At 39.6% G+C, this 14,710-nt stretch overlaps 1 protein-coding gene across 5 annotated transcripts in view; it reads right to left on the bottom strand.

The window, feature by feature from the left end:
* Nucleotides 1–14,710, bottom strand: part of mid2 (midline 2) — a 220,751-nt gene that overhangs the window by 32,178 nt on the left and 173,863 nt on the right. For all 5 annotated transcript variants that reach the window (XM_049483849.1, XM_049483848.1, XM_022683564.2 and 2 more), the window contains 4 exons: nucleotides 12,326–12,433; nucleotides 3,984–4,132; nucleotides 1,856–1,983; nucleotides 1,525–1,668 (listed from right to left, as the gene is read on the bottom strand). In XM_049483849.1, coding sequence (XP_049339806.1) covers nucleotides 1,525–1,668; nucleotides 1,856–1,983; nucleotides 3,984–4,132; nucleotides 12,326–12,433 — 529 coding nt within the window. The remainder of the gene's footprint in view (nucleotides 1–1,524; nucleotides 1,669–1,855; nucleotides 1,984–3,983; nucleotides 4,133–12,325; nucleotides 12,434–14,710) is intronic.

The following is a 14,710-nucleotide window of genomic DNA, read 5'->3' as shown; positions in this document are numbered from 1 at the left end:
TGGTAGCCATATCATCCCCTGGTGTAGTGAATCACAATCATGAAAACATTTATGCATATTTAAAAATACCTAATATGTATGTTATGACTGTGTAATATAACTACAAATTAAACAAGCCAACATGCATGAAAACTGTGATTAAAAACCAGGGTTATTTCTCCAAGGTCTGAAAGTTCTGCATCTTTTTTGTTATTTTAAATTTCTCATTTTCTGCAAATAAATGCGCTAAATGACAATATTAACCCAATACAATACCAAAATACCAGATACCAAAATATCCAATACCTAGTGCACATTGTTTAAATTATACATATACATTCCCAGATTCCCAGCACAGGAGATGGCAAGAAAGAGTGAGTAGAGAAAAAGAGAGACAGAAAGAGACAGAGAGAGAGAGAGCACAACGTTTTAAACACCAGCAGCTCAGCAAAATGTGCTTTATGAAGCACATCCAATGTGAAGACCACAGGCAGTCAAAAAAAAACCACGCTCTGACTCTCACAAGAAAACGCTAACTTAAACTCTAACTCTAAATTAACAAATGAATATGAATAACTTAATAATATGTAATATGTTATCGATTCATCCCTACTCAGAACAACCAGAAATCCCCAATTCCACTGTCTATAAACTAATTTTACAATTTACAAGCAGAGGAAATTTAAAACAACTGATAAAATGACCAGGTCAGAATATCTTAGCAAGTTCAGCCCAAAAGCAGACCAGTTGTAAAAAAAAGAAGTCTCCAATGACCTGAAACAAATCTTGTTGCCTGTTATTCAGGTCTAGGTGTTTAGTTATACACACTAAGAAAAGTAGGTACAGATTTGTACTTAAAAGAGTACAAAGCTTGTCGCTGGGGCTGTACCTTATATTGAGGTACAAAAAAGTACCTTTTATTGAAAGTCCTTTTTTGTACCCATGGTTTTGTGCTAGTAAAGATTATAAAGATTTTAAACATTATCATCAACTGAATATGGCTCAAAAACTTGATGATCCAAAATTATCTGGCTTTTAAATAAAAAATGTGCAATTAAAATATATATTGTTTATTAGTACAGTGATACAGAATACTGAATGTACCCTTTGGCTGGTTAAATGGTACAAATTTGTACTTGTTGCTGTTAGAAATTACTTTGTACTTCAGAGGGAACAAATCTGACCCTGTAAAGACCAATATTGTACCTTTGAGGGTACAATTATGAAGAGTGTACCTTTGAGTACAAAAAAGTACTCATATCGTATCTCTGTTTTTAAGAGTGTATAATCTCTGTTATTTGAATCGTCTCATATGTTAAAAAAGGTTATAAATAGGAATCCTTTTTAGTACATCTTAACAAATAGTTCAGATCTGAGTGTGTCTACCTCTAGATCCTGCAGTAGCTGCAGCATTCCTTAACAGAGATAAATCTTCTAATAAGTCTTCTATCAGTGCCACCATAACTTAAATATAAATGAATAATTAAAACACACGAACAGGATTAGTATAGAAGTGCACTAGCATTGTTTAAATGCAGGACTCACTGATAAAGTTGGTCTGGCCTGTGTAGATGGTATACTGTAGCTCGTAAGACGTGACGCTGAACTCATCTTCGGAGGTCCAGTGCACGGTGATGGTGTCGTGGGAAGCTGTGCACAGCTCATCTCGTATAGATGGTGGATTAGGGGCTGCAGAAAGAGAGACAAAAAAAAAAGAAAGAAATGAAAATCAATACCGGCAATATGATTTTGCAGCAAAGCCAGTGTAATCTAAGAGCTTGTATCAGGTTTTCCAAGTATTAATTTAAGTTGGACTGAACTGCAAGGTGACAGAATTTTTTAGAGGGTAGGGTGTTTTTTTTTATGCCCCACTCACCTGTTAGGTAATCCAGCCCCTCCAGGATTTTCTTCTCTCGGGAGAAATCAAGGGCAAAATTGTCAAAGGCATCATTCAAATTGACATCTGGGATGAGAACTTGCGAGGAGGCGGTGGCCATGGCAACCCTGGGTACCAGTGGGAGAAAAAGAGGTACACCGTTAGACCGAGAGGCACTCGCCCCCCCCAGGCGCCTCCGTGAATCTATTAGCCTTTATTTAGTGCACTCCTTTAGAGCAACAGCCCAGTCAGGAGCTGTCTGAGAGCACAATTAGAGAGGCTTGAACTGCTGATGGAGGCTACGCAATCAGCAATCAGTACCGTGTGTGTGTGTGTGTGTGTGTACGGGGGAGTTGAATAAACAGAACAGAACAGAGACAACACAATCTGCACAAACTGAGTATCATTTGCCAAAGCGCAAACTCTCGGGAAGCACTGAATATTTGACAACCGAGAATATTTTACAATTTGAAATATTAAGCAACCTAGAATATTTGACTGAAAATGGCAAAAAAGCACTAAATAAGTGAACAGGCACACTAATTTATACTAAACTACACCAATTTATGTATTTATTTGTAGTTATATCTTCACAATTACCCCATTTGCTTATTAGGACTTCCACTATTACCATTTCCATTTATGCCCTCAACACTAATAGGAAGAAGCCTAGCACATGCTTCCTCCAATACAAGTGAAGCCAGAGAAAGCATGCTCTCTCTCAGCCTCTGGCTGCTGATGGCAAAGCAGAACCATTTAAATTACTTACTAATTTACTTTCGGATGTTTTAGGTCACAATGATCAACTTATTTTGAAATTTCTTTAAACAGTGATTGAACTGTACTGGATTATAAGACATAAAACGGAAACCAAAAAGAAGCCAGAGTTGGCTCAAAAAACAGACAGGAGGCTGTGTGAAGACTGAGCTCATACAGGGACTTTGGTCTGTCATCAATTCAGTGATTGATCCAGCTCAGAAAAACAGTTAGCATTGCGGTTTAACTGCTTCAGTTTAGCCAAGTCCAACTGCTGTGTCTGTTAGCTAGCATCGCAGATTTAATCTGGGAGTAACCAAATGTGGCTAAACTGCTTCATCCTAAATGAGGACAGCTACTGTGTCTGTTAGCTAGCATTGCAGATTTAATCTGGTAGTTAGCAAATGTGGCTAAACCTCTCCAGCCTAGCAGAGGCCGGCTACTGTGTCTGTTAGCTAGCATCACAGTTTTAACCTGGGTGTTTGCCATCACAGTTAAACAGCTCCAGCCCAGTGAAGGCTGGCTGCTGTGTCTGCAGACCCTGTTTCAAATGAATAGCCAATATATTTCTGCAGCATTTTGTAATTGCAATATATTGTTGAGTTTCATAAAAAATAAAAGCGGCTGCATCAGTCATTTCTTCTAGGCAGTGTTTTAACTAGATATAGTATACAGTAGTAACCCTGTATTGTGCTTTGTTGGTATGTCTGCTGGGATGGAAAATGTTCAGTGTTCAATTAATATTTTAGAAATTGTAGTTCAGTAATTGCTTTTTCTTTGAAAAACTAAACAAAAATACATTTAGGGTAATTAATTTATGCAATGGTGAAAAGAGTTTAAATGAAATTAAAACCTATGGAAAACCGAGTTCAGTACTCAGTTTTCAGTACTTACACTTAGACCAAATGTTTTTTGCTCAGCTTTAGTTTCAGTTTCAGCCTAAAATGGTCATTTTGATGCATCACTAATTAATTCTTCCCATGCAAACTCTAAAGTCATGTTTGCTGACAACACAGCGGCAAGAAAGCCGAACTTAATCACAGGTGTGGAATGCAGTGAGGGCATTCACGGTCCGCTCCAGATTACAGGGCTCAGCACACGAACACGAGCACACGCTGACGAGCACTGAGCAGAGCATTCCCGCAGAAGCAGCTTTGTTGAAGCTACGGAGCTCCGCAGGGTTTCTAAAAAGCAGCTCCAAATATTGACGGAGCTGAACGCCAGCCATGATCAGCAGTGCTGAGGACAGCGGAGGAGGCCGAGCGAAATGTGCAGGCTTGCTAAAAGTCAGCTTCATGCTGAGAGGGGAGTGGGTGTGTGTGTGTGTGTGTGTGCCAGAGTGTGTGGGAGTGTGTGTGTGTGTGGACCTCACCTCTCGGCCACGTTTCTGGCAGTCTGTAGGAAGCGGGCGTGGTCATTCTCTTTTAAACTCTGCTCCGCCTGGGTGATGAGGGCACTGGAACGTTCCAGACACTGCCTGCAGTTCGCGATCTGCTGAGCCAGCTTTCGGAGCTTCATCACCTTCAGACACACACACACACACACACCCAGATACAAACTTTTTAGCTTCACATTCTAGGAACAAATCAATCCAGTGTCACCATGAAGTATATCATATTTCTCTAAATCACGACATGATGGATGGTTGATCTGTTCGAAGACGCGCTGTGTCCATCATCTGCTTCCCCAAGGAAAAATGAATGCATCACTCTGCTCTGCTATTGCTATGCTGTACAGGGGTTGGACAATGAAACTGAAACACCTGGTTTTAGACCAAAATAATTTATTGCCCTGACGGACAGTTCTGGTGGAAACAGGAGAGTTGAGGTGAACATTGAATTCTGCCGTGATTTGAGCAGCCGTGGTTTTATGTTTTTTGGATACAATCCGGATTAGCACCCGAACATCCCTTTCAGACAGCTTCCTCTTACAGCGTCCACAGTTAATCCTGTTGGATGTGGTTTGTCCTTCTTGGTAGTATGCTGACATTACCCTGGATACCGTGGCTCTTGATACATCACAAAGACTTGCCGTCTTGGTCACAGATGCTCCAGCAAGACGTGCACCAACAATTTGTCTTCTTTTGAACTCTGGCATGTCACCCATAATGTTGTGTGCATTGCAATATTTTGAGCAAAACTGTGCTCTTACCCTGCTAATTAAACCTTCACACTCTGCTCTTATTGGTGCAATAATGTGCAATTAATGAAGATTGGCCACCAGGCTGGTTTAATTTAGCCATGAATCCTCCCACACTAAAATGACAGGTGTTTCAGTTTCATTGTCCAACCCCTGTACATCCTGGCTTTTTTCATCTTTCCAGGTTCCACCTCATAAAGCCCACTGAGAGAATAATGCCAAGAATAAGCAAAGTTGGCACCAAAGCAAGTGGAGTTATGACAAGTGGAATTATGAATTTTGGGAGAAGGACCATGTCTGAACCCCTCGTGTTTAACAACATCGCTCCCACCTCCACCCCATCTCCTCCCATTTTCATCAATATTTACTTCAGCCAGCGGGGGGCTCATCTTCATGCGCCACACTGAAACCGCCCTGAACTCCTGCCCAACCTCCCTCTCCCCATGCCGCATCACAGCGTGGTCCTTTCTCACAACATAGTAAATATGTGGCTTTGGTTGGAACAAATATGCTTGGATGCAGGCCTATTTACAAACCTGTTATTTCTTACTTCAAATGGAACACGCTGATTTTTCGTTAACGTCAGGCTTGTGAAATTAAAATATATGACACGCTGGTTTATGTTAGCAGGACAGCTCACAGCAGCCTAGCCTAGCCTAGCTTCAAGAACTTTTTCAAGAGTTTAACTGGACAGATTTGTTCCTCAGGGAATATTAGGGCATATTCAGACCTGTAGTTAGTGAGGTTGCTTTTCCTTGCTGACCGGCACACAAATTCCCACAGCAGTGCCTGCTTCAGCCAGCCCTTCCCCAAGTGGTGCTTTACCTGGCTGGCTACAAGCAAAAAGCGAGCTACAAAAAAAGGCTTGCATGAACAAAAGCAGTTCATGCGTAGTTTTCTCCATTAACTTTGCCTTGACTTAAGTAATAGTAATTTAATAAATAATTAAATAAATAATTAAATAAAAAACTAATCTCTTCCAGATGTACTTATGATACTAACTTACATAAACAATGTATTTGTAGGTATTTGTACAAGTATACTTGTAGAAATAGGCTTGTTTTATTTATTTTTATGTATATATTTGCCCTTGCAGGCTTCTTCCTCTTTCCTCACCCCCATTTTCTCATATTATTGTCTCTCTTTAAACACATTAGTCATTTTCCATTTACATGCTCTTTGCACTAATTAAGCCCAGAAGAAAATGCTTCATAATCCAAAAAACAACTTAAAAAAATCTTGTAATTTTAGATTTTGAAACAAACAGGGTCAAAACAGGGTGAACTGCAAGAAAAGACAGATCACTGTTTGAGGTTCACAATATGTCACCCTTCATTTATGGAATTTGTATTATTCATGTACGACAAGATAAGGTGACTTAAGGGGCAGATTGAGACAGTTGTTGAGCTTTATCAGTTATATCAGTTTTATCAGTTATTACATATTTTTTTTTCCTTCACAAAAGAAAATAAATATTATATAGCTAAACTGTCCCCTTTGACCTAGTGTCCTAATTTCCCTAAATTGACACTAAATGCAGTTTTCATGGACATCTTTAAAATCTGGCTCCACTAGCTTGCATTTGCTCAAAATACTGTGACAGACATCCTGTATCATGGGAAAAAAATATATATGTGTATGTATATATAATGATGCAACAGTTCTGCCATATCTGTGCTACTCTGAGAGACACATACAGACACACACACACACACACTCACACAGGCTGCATCGACACAGAGAAACGTCTCATTTATTATTCCATAAGGACATGACAACTCCATGAGTTTTTCATCACTACTCTCAGCTGTAATGTCTGCCCGGTCACGTACCGTCATATGATATTGAAGTGTAAATGTTTGAGGCGACAGTTCCTCCATTACTCTCAGCCTCAGTGCCCAGCCTTCACCCTCACCTCAGACAATGTTTTACCATTCAGAGCAATGCCCTGACCCAGCCTTTCTTAAAAAAAAAGCACTGATACCCACGACTGCCCAGCTAGCTTGAGTTAACAAGTGATAACAGAATTGATACATATGCTGCTTTATTCTCAACAGAGTATAACCTTCCATGAGAACTTCCAAACAGAGCCAATATGGGTTATTTCACTCTAATCGTTGATAGACAGAGCGCATAATTAATATAATAACATGCTGAATCGGTAGGATGTTGGATTGCTTTGCTATTTAGTATAAATATAATGTTTAAAAGGAACGATAATTTTTTTTTTTATTGTAGTGTGTAATGAAACACACAAACACCCCAAACATCTTGAGATGGAGTTGTAGATGTTCCTTATGGTGTCTTTCAATAAAATATTCCCTGCAATTTTTTTGCAGATTCCGTGGTAGTGATGGAGTGTAGATAATGCTTCCGATAGCAACCCACATATTTTTAACCAAGGAGACATCTGGGGATGCTGATAGCCATGGCATAGTGTCTGTATCTTAAAGGCAAGCTTTTGAGATGGAAGCAGTATGAGGATGAGCATTGCGATGTTGTTATAGTGCACCAAAGTGTGCATTCAGAAAAGGTAGGGGCACTGGTCACAGCCGTCTGCCAATAGTGCTGGCATTGGCAAAGAAATATAGTCTTACAATATTACTTTTTTTCAATATTGTGAATCCCTATTATTAAAGTTTTTAAGCCTTTGATGCGCAACATATGCACACCCCCTCTAATGCATAACAAGGGTAAAAAATTACCTGCATTCATTTTCTATGGAATCTTATGTTTGGCTGAGTGTTTCTATGAGCTGTAAAATAGTAAATGTGGGTCGTGTCTGACCCGTGTGTAAACATAATGTAGAAATACAAAACCCTCAGCCATACATGACTTAACATAGAAAATGAATGCCACTGAATGCCATTTTTGACATGTGTACATTAAATGGGTAGTGATACATAAAGGTCTTTAATTAAAAAAAAGATTAAATTAATTTATTGCAAAGATATAGAAATATCTATATATGCTAATATATATAGTAAAATATTTTCATTAACAGTTTTGCAGCTCATAAAATTTTTTTGTGCATGTTAACAGTGTTAACATGGCCGGACAGACAAACAGAGAAACTTTAACAACAACCAAATCTGGTGATGTGGAGAAGTGCCCAAGCTCAGTGTGTTTTTCAGCTGCGGATGTGCTGCATTTGGGAGCAGCTGGAGACGTTTCTTTCTATCTTTTTCCAGACGAGGCTCTGAACATGGAGATAATATCCTCCTGCTGCACGTCTCTGCCGAGACGAACTGTGTCGTGCATTGTTCTCCGGCGGAAAACACAGGCCTCGTCCAAGTCTATATAAATGGAACCTCTTACAGAACAGGCTGCTGCTGTTTTCCTCTTTCTCCCTCACCACCTTTCCTCCCTCCTTCCCTCAGTCTTAAAAATACCCTGTGGGAAACGGGTGCGAACAGCCAAGCCTGACCACATTCGCTACGAAAGCACCTCAGACCTGCTGGAACAAGCTCTTCTTTATTGAGTTTATTGTTTACCTTCTAGCAAAATTAAGTCATAAGTAATCCAGTTATTGTTCTGGATTGGGCAAGAGCATGATGGACGAGATGTGCTCTCGAAAAGATCAACCCTTCTTTATGGTGTCAGTAAATGAAGACATGATTTATTGCATATAGCAATGTGTATTGGCAAGAACTTGATACACTATGATACAGGGGCTACAATTACATATATCACAATATAAGGTATAATTGGGGCTGACTTTTTGGCTTTTCTATTGGTCAATTCTGAAAGATGGCTAAAATGATCCTTTCTTACTTTAGAACAAAAACACCATTACCTCAACAAACTTGAATTAGTGTTAATTGTTATATTATGTTTGTAGCTAGCTGGGTATTAAATTATATTAATTGATATGTGCATTTAGCAAATCTGTGCCTTAACCAATAGTTTTTTAAGTTTTCATGTGTTTTATGTGAAAAGTCTGCTTTTCTCTAAACATTGTACAATCTGAACTTACTGACAAGACAGCACAAATCGAAAGAAATCCTAGTTAGCACATTAGCACCCATTCCACCACCAGGAAAATTACACAAAAACTTACAAACAGCCTTAAATATTTTTTTCTTTATAAAAAAGGCTTGTCGTATGGCTATTTCCTTAAATTAATTACCAAGCTAACAATTAGCGCACATTATACCAGCAGATAGTAGGTACATAGCTACAGTGTTTACGACTGGAAATGTGTTTGTATTGGTTAAGCAGAGTGCACTGCAAAGCCCAAAGGCCTCAACCCATCCCCCTGCCCCCACACCCCAAAAAAAAAACAAACAAAAAAAAAGTGTATTTGGGATTAAAAGCTGTAATCTTGATTAAAGCTGGATGATAAAATAGATTAGCTTTCAACTGTTGCAGTGACCGCTAATTTGTTAGCTGGCTAGCTAAGCTACTTTAAGCTAACTATTTAGAAGGGATTCCAGCCAACTAAGCTAAACCATCCATTGGTCCTTAGAATGGCAGCTATATAACTTATGATGTCATGCGAAACCCTAGAATTTTGTGACTGTTTAAATCAAATTTTAGAAGGAAACTGTCTTAGTATAAAAATCACACTATTATCATATTTATAAAATCTGAATTTTAAGGGAAAGTTTACTTTTTATCCAATCATAACAGTGGGATCTAACGACAAAGCACCACACAAAATCTGTGTCAAAATTATCTGCCACCAATCTTAACATTGCAATGCAATACAATATGGATATTTTTTTTTTTTTACACCCCAAATTGCATAGTGCTGTTTGGACTGATCTGCTGATTTGGTAAATGAAGAGCTAAACCCAGCTAAAAAATAATTCCTGGTTCTACAGGATTACAAATGATCCACATACAATCTGCCTCTGCATCTTTAAAAACTTGTTTTTTTTAAATAAAACATCTGTCAAAAAGCTCCAGCAATTTTGAGGTCAGCACTAAAACAAATTGGGCAGTATAAAGAAGCGTATTCATTTTCAATAAAATGCCCCGAATTTCGTTAAAAAAAGCGAAATCCTACAGATGTTTTCCGGCTTCGGTTTGCAATGCTCTAAGCCCTGTTAATGCTGTGATGCTGAGGCTTTCTGATAGAACGGTACTGCTGAGACGGTAGCGAAAGGGCAGGGCCATAATCTCATCTCGCACTCTTCTCGTCTCTATGGAGAGATCCTGCCATGCAGATAAGTCTCACTAGAAGCCTGAACCGGCCAGTTTTGGGGATTAATACATCTGTCTGGGCTGCACACTGAATATTTCCAAAAACTGCGGACACTGGCCAAGCTACTGGCCTGTTCTTCACCCAGGAACATGCTGTCAAACTGTCAAACAGTGTTTGAATAGTGTATGGTTACAGATAGGCTTTACAGAATTGTGCCTGTTCAAGTTTTATAGAAGAAAATGAGTTTGAGCAGAGAGTCTGGGAGAAGCTGAGAGCAGCTGAGAGCATGAGAGAACAGTGGAGATCCTAATGATCCTCTATGCAGTAGGATTAGAACATAACTAAAAAATAATAAAACAACAACAATACAGACCTTTAATGGTTCCTAATGGCCTGAATGTACTGTAATGTTCTAGAGAAAATAAAGGACCTTTAATTGGTTTTTTAACCATTTTTGGTAATATAAAGTACCATGTGACAGAAACACGTCAAATGAAGGATCTTTACACCTTCTCGTGAAGTCCGAGTTTTTTTTTTTCTTAATTTGAACCGCCAGGTAGAAAACCTTGCTATGGTACTTATATCGCTGTTGTTTGTTAAGGTTTTGCTTGGCGGGTTGCTAAGGTGCTTTTAGGTGGTCACTATTCCAGTAGGTTGGTTGCTAAGGTGCTGCTATACCTTGGCTGTTGGCTTCTATGTTGCTAAGTGGTTTCTACAGTAAGTATTTGGTAAAGTGCTGGTAGGTTGTATCTACGGTGGCTGCTAAGGTGTTCTATGCTATGAGTTTTATGTTTATAGTTTTTTTCTAAATGGGTGCATCCAAAAAAACTTTGGCTTAAATGGTGAAATGCAAATGATTTTGGATAATAAGATGTGTTTTGGCTACACTGTGGGATGCCAAAAGGTTTGTCCCAATAATAGATGGTCCAAAAGATCATCCATGGGGTGCTGGGAAGCAATGGAGAGTTATAAAGAGAAAGGAAAAAAAATATACTGTATATACTGCGCTACCGGTTTAATGTGTGTACCTCAACATTTTTTTTGGTAATTAGTTTACAGACACATTTTATAGCATTCTCAAAAAAAATGTTTTGGTCATAAATTGTGTTTTTGAATGCGAAGCATCAATACTACTATACATAACCTAAAGCCTTATGAAAGCTCACTATTTTAGATCTAATAGTTGTAATGGTAACAATATCTTGAAACTTTAGAAGCATTGGTGGTTCTAAAAAACAGGTGGAATAACAATAATAATAGTAAAGAAGAAGAAAAAGAAGATAAAAATGGAACTTTAGAAGAACAATATTGTCTACTCCAATCAAAATAAAAATATTTCCTTGGGGAACTCAATCCTTGAGTGGTCAATCTATGGCAATATCGCTCCGTTAAGTGCAGTCCAGCTTGGCTTTTTTGCTTGTGTGTTTTGTCGTGATTACTAAAGCCTAAGTAAGGCTTTTGTCTCGCCTCCTCTGCTCCGAATTTCAGAGAACACTCGTTAAGTGAGCTCACGTGGCTGGAACCAGCACGTCCAGCCTGGCCTGAATGAACCTGACCCTGGACCTGTGTCTAATCTTATCGGTCTCACATGAGCACTGTCTTTCCCCTTCCCTTCCTCTTTCAGTCCCATTCTAAACCCTTTCACGCTTATGCTCAACTAAGGGGTGAGGGGTAGTCCCCAGCTCACTGCCGCCCCCTCACAGTGCTGGCTTCTGTTGTTCTGCTGTTAAAACAATATGTGGCTGAATGTGCTTTACTGCAGTATTGCAATGTCACCCATCTCTCCTCATCCTCATCGCTCCATTTCAAAGCGGTCTCAAAGGAGGCAAATACAAAAGGCCTTGAATCTCGCATTGCCCAACACTTCTACCCCCGGCCTCTATTCTCTGCCTTTGTCGTCAGGTGGCTCATCAGTTATCTCTCCCCTTTTTCCAGTGGCACAGACAGAAGGTGAATGACGGGCCCGGCAGCGTCCCTCGTGCCATCACGCAGCGAGTGACGAGTTTTGAGTGCACGCTCAGAGCTGTCAGCTCCATATGGGTCCCCTCGGTTTGACAGACTGCTGGGGGAACACGTTCAGATGGTGCTTTGAAAGACAAAGGAGAACCTGAACTCTTGCGTGAAGCCTATTGTGTTCAAAGGCCCGTTTTCTGAACCTCGTTCCTTTGTGGGAGCTCAAGTAAGTTTTGCCGTTTTTTGCCTTTTTTTTTTTTTACCTTAAATTCACCACAACACTCGGACGGAATACAAACTAGGCCGTCCTTCGGCGTAGTCAATCAAGGATGTATCATTTCGGATGCGCAGCCGAGAGCTTGGCATGCAGCTCACGAGTGCAGCCAGACGCAGCACCTCTGGGCCTAGCTTGAATTTGCAATTAATTTCCCTCGTGCCATGTCTTGGAGGCGTGCGAGGGTGGGCAGCCGTACCTTGGACTCTTTGATCTTGACGGCGATGACCTGTTTCCTCTGGCGAATGATCTCCACCAACTCATCACACTCCTCCACCAGCTTGGCCTCATGCATGGCTGTGTTTACCTGCGGGGAAAAGGTCGATAGATGCTGTTAGAAGGCTGGCATGGAAAAAGGTCAGGCCTACAGTAAGGCATTGCTTGGCTTTTGCCAATTCAATGGTACTCATTCGATCACTGTCAATGCAAACTGATTTTATGTACAGTGAGTGAATTAGGTATGTGGTCAGAACTTCTCTACACTGCGCTTCACTAGTATTGTGTCCCATGACTTTTGCCACATCCTGTGGAAGCTAAAGAACCCTGCTTTGATGTGTGGAATATGTATATCGAGCTTTCTGCATTACATTTGGACAGTGGTTCCTGCTAGAAAGTGGCTTGTCTTTCCGCAGAGAAGCCAGATATAGACAGATACAGCTCAGGAAGAAAATAAGAGACCACTTAAAAATGATGAGTTTCTTTGATTTTACCAAATTGAAAACCTCTGGAATATAATTAAGAGGAAGACAGATGATCACAAGTCATCAAACCAAGCTGAACTGCTTGAATTTTTGCACCGGGAGTAAAGGCATAAAGTCATCCAAAAGCAGTGTGTAAGACTGGTGGAGGAGAACATGACAAGATGCATAAAAAACTGTGATTAAAAAACAGGTTTATTCCACCAAATATTGGTTTCTGAAATCTTAGAACTTTATGAATATGAACGTGTTTTCTGTGCATTATTGAGGTCCGAAAGCTCTGCATCTTTTTTTGTTATTTCACCCATTTCTCAGTTTCTGCAAGTAAATGCTGTAAATGACAATATTTGAATTTGGAATTTGGGATATATACATATGAAGCATCAGCATGCACCATTCACATTTTACTGTAAAGGACTACACTGCATTGCGTGAAGGAATTTGACGGGGGTGTGGTGGTAATTACAGACTGTGAGTACTGTATGGCTTTCCCTGTGGGATACCCTTTTTCAGCAGCATCCCCTCATAATTACACAAGGTTGTGACTCACCATCAAAGGCTCAGGCTCACACTCTCAGCCCTTTATCACCCTACATGCCAATCTCTCACCAAAGCTCATTATGCACGATAGATCCACTTAAGCTGTGTTAATCACAAACTCTGCCACACTATAGCACACACCCACTCACACACACACACACACACACACATCCATCCATCCGTCCACAATGACACAATTAATTCCATATAGCTTCGATCCCATTATCAGAAGAAGGCAGTCTGGAAGGATAACAGACTCAGAGTCAAAGGAACACTCAATCTAAAGAGTCTGGCCCTTTGAAATGATGCAGTAACTCTTTAGAAGCTCTGAGTGGCTTAGCAGACTAATACACTGACACTATGGCTTGAGATTCGTGACTGTGCATACTAGGCCATACTGCTCTGCCATCAGCAGCTGGAGCCTGAGAGAGCACAACTGCTCATGCTTTCTCTGGATGGGTAGATGTGGGTGCTCTCTCCTCTTATAACCCCTACTGTGATGCTAGTCAGCACAGCCCAGGTAGCAAAATCATTTGGGCCATTTCTGGGCCAAATATTGCTTTCAGATGCTGAGCTACATTGTCCAGGCTTTAACTTTAATCAAGGCCAAATTCTGGCCCAAATGCTCGGCTCACATCCTTGGCTAAGTGCTGCATGTATTCAAAAAATCAACAAACAGGCTGTCCTCCCAAATACTTCTCACATGCTGAATTTGCAACAGATAATCCAAAAACATTAAGACAATCGGAAAGCACTATAATGTCCAGTATATTTCTTTGACTCAAAATAAAACCAGGTGTGTACACCCCCGCCCCACTTAGCAACATCATGAACTGGTCACCAATATAATGTAGTATTCTTCAATAAAAATAATAATATATATACAAACATTAATGATGTAGAAAAGAGAATATGGAATAAAATAACAATAATAATAATAATCACAAACTCATGAAAAAATAATAATCACAATCTTATAAAAAAAATGTATAAACTTATCCTAATCAAAACAAATCAAACAAGATTATTAGGCTAAATAGCGTTATCTTAAAAATCCACATGCCCATCAAAAACAAATAAATAAATAAATAATAATGAGTGTTCCAGTACCCCGATCAGTGAGTATAAAACGACAATAGATCTGGGGTGAATGTCCCAACATCCCGGTTACTGAGTGTTAGGGGTGGGCAATATTATATCGTATACAATATATCGTGACACAGAAATATCATGATATTAAAAATCCATATTGTGATAATAGGGCTGTTCTGTCTTAAAAGTAGTTTATTATTTACTGTGAAGCTTTAGGTGTATTTATTGTATAATTGTTTTAGTTTGCAGTTTAT

Source organism: Astyanax mexicanus, chromosome 10, assembly GCF_023375975.1.
Source record: "Astyanax mexicanus isolate ESR-SI-001 chromosome 10, AstMex3_surface, whole genome shotgun sequence".
In the NCBI taxonomy this organism is placed as follows: domain Eukaryota; kingdom Metazoa; phylum Chordata; class Actinopteri; order Characiformes; family Acestrorhamphidae; genus Astyanax; species Astyanax mexicanus.
Note: the sequence above shows the minus strand (reverse complement) of the source record. Positions and strands in the feature narration are given on the sequence as shown.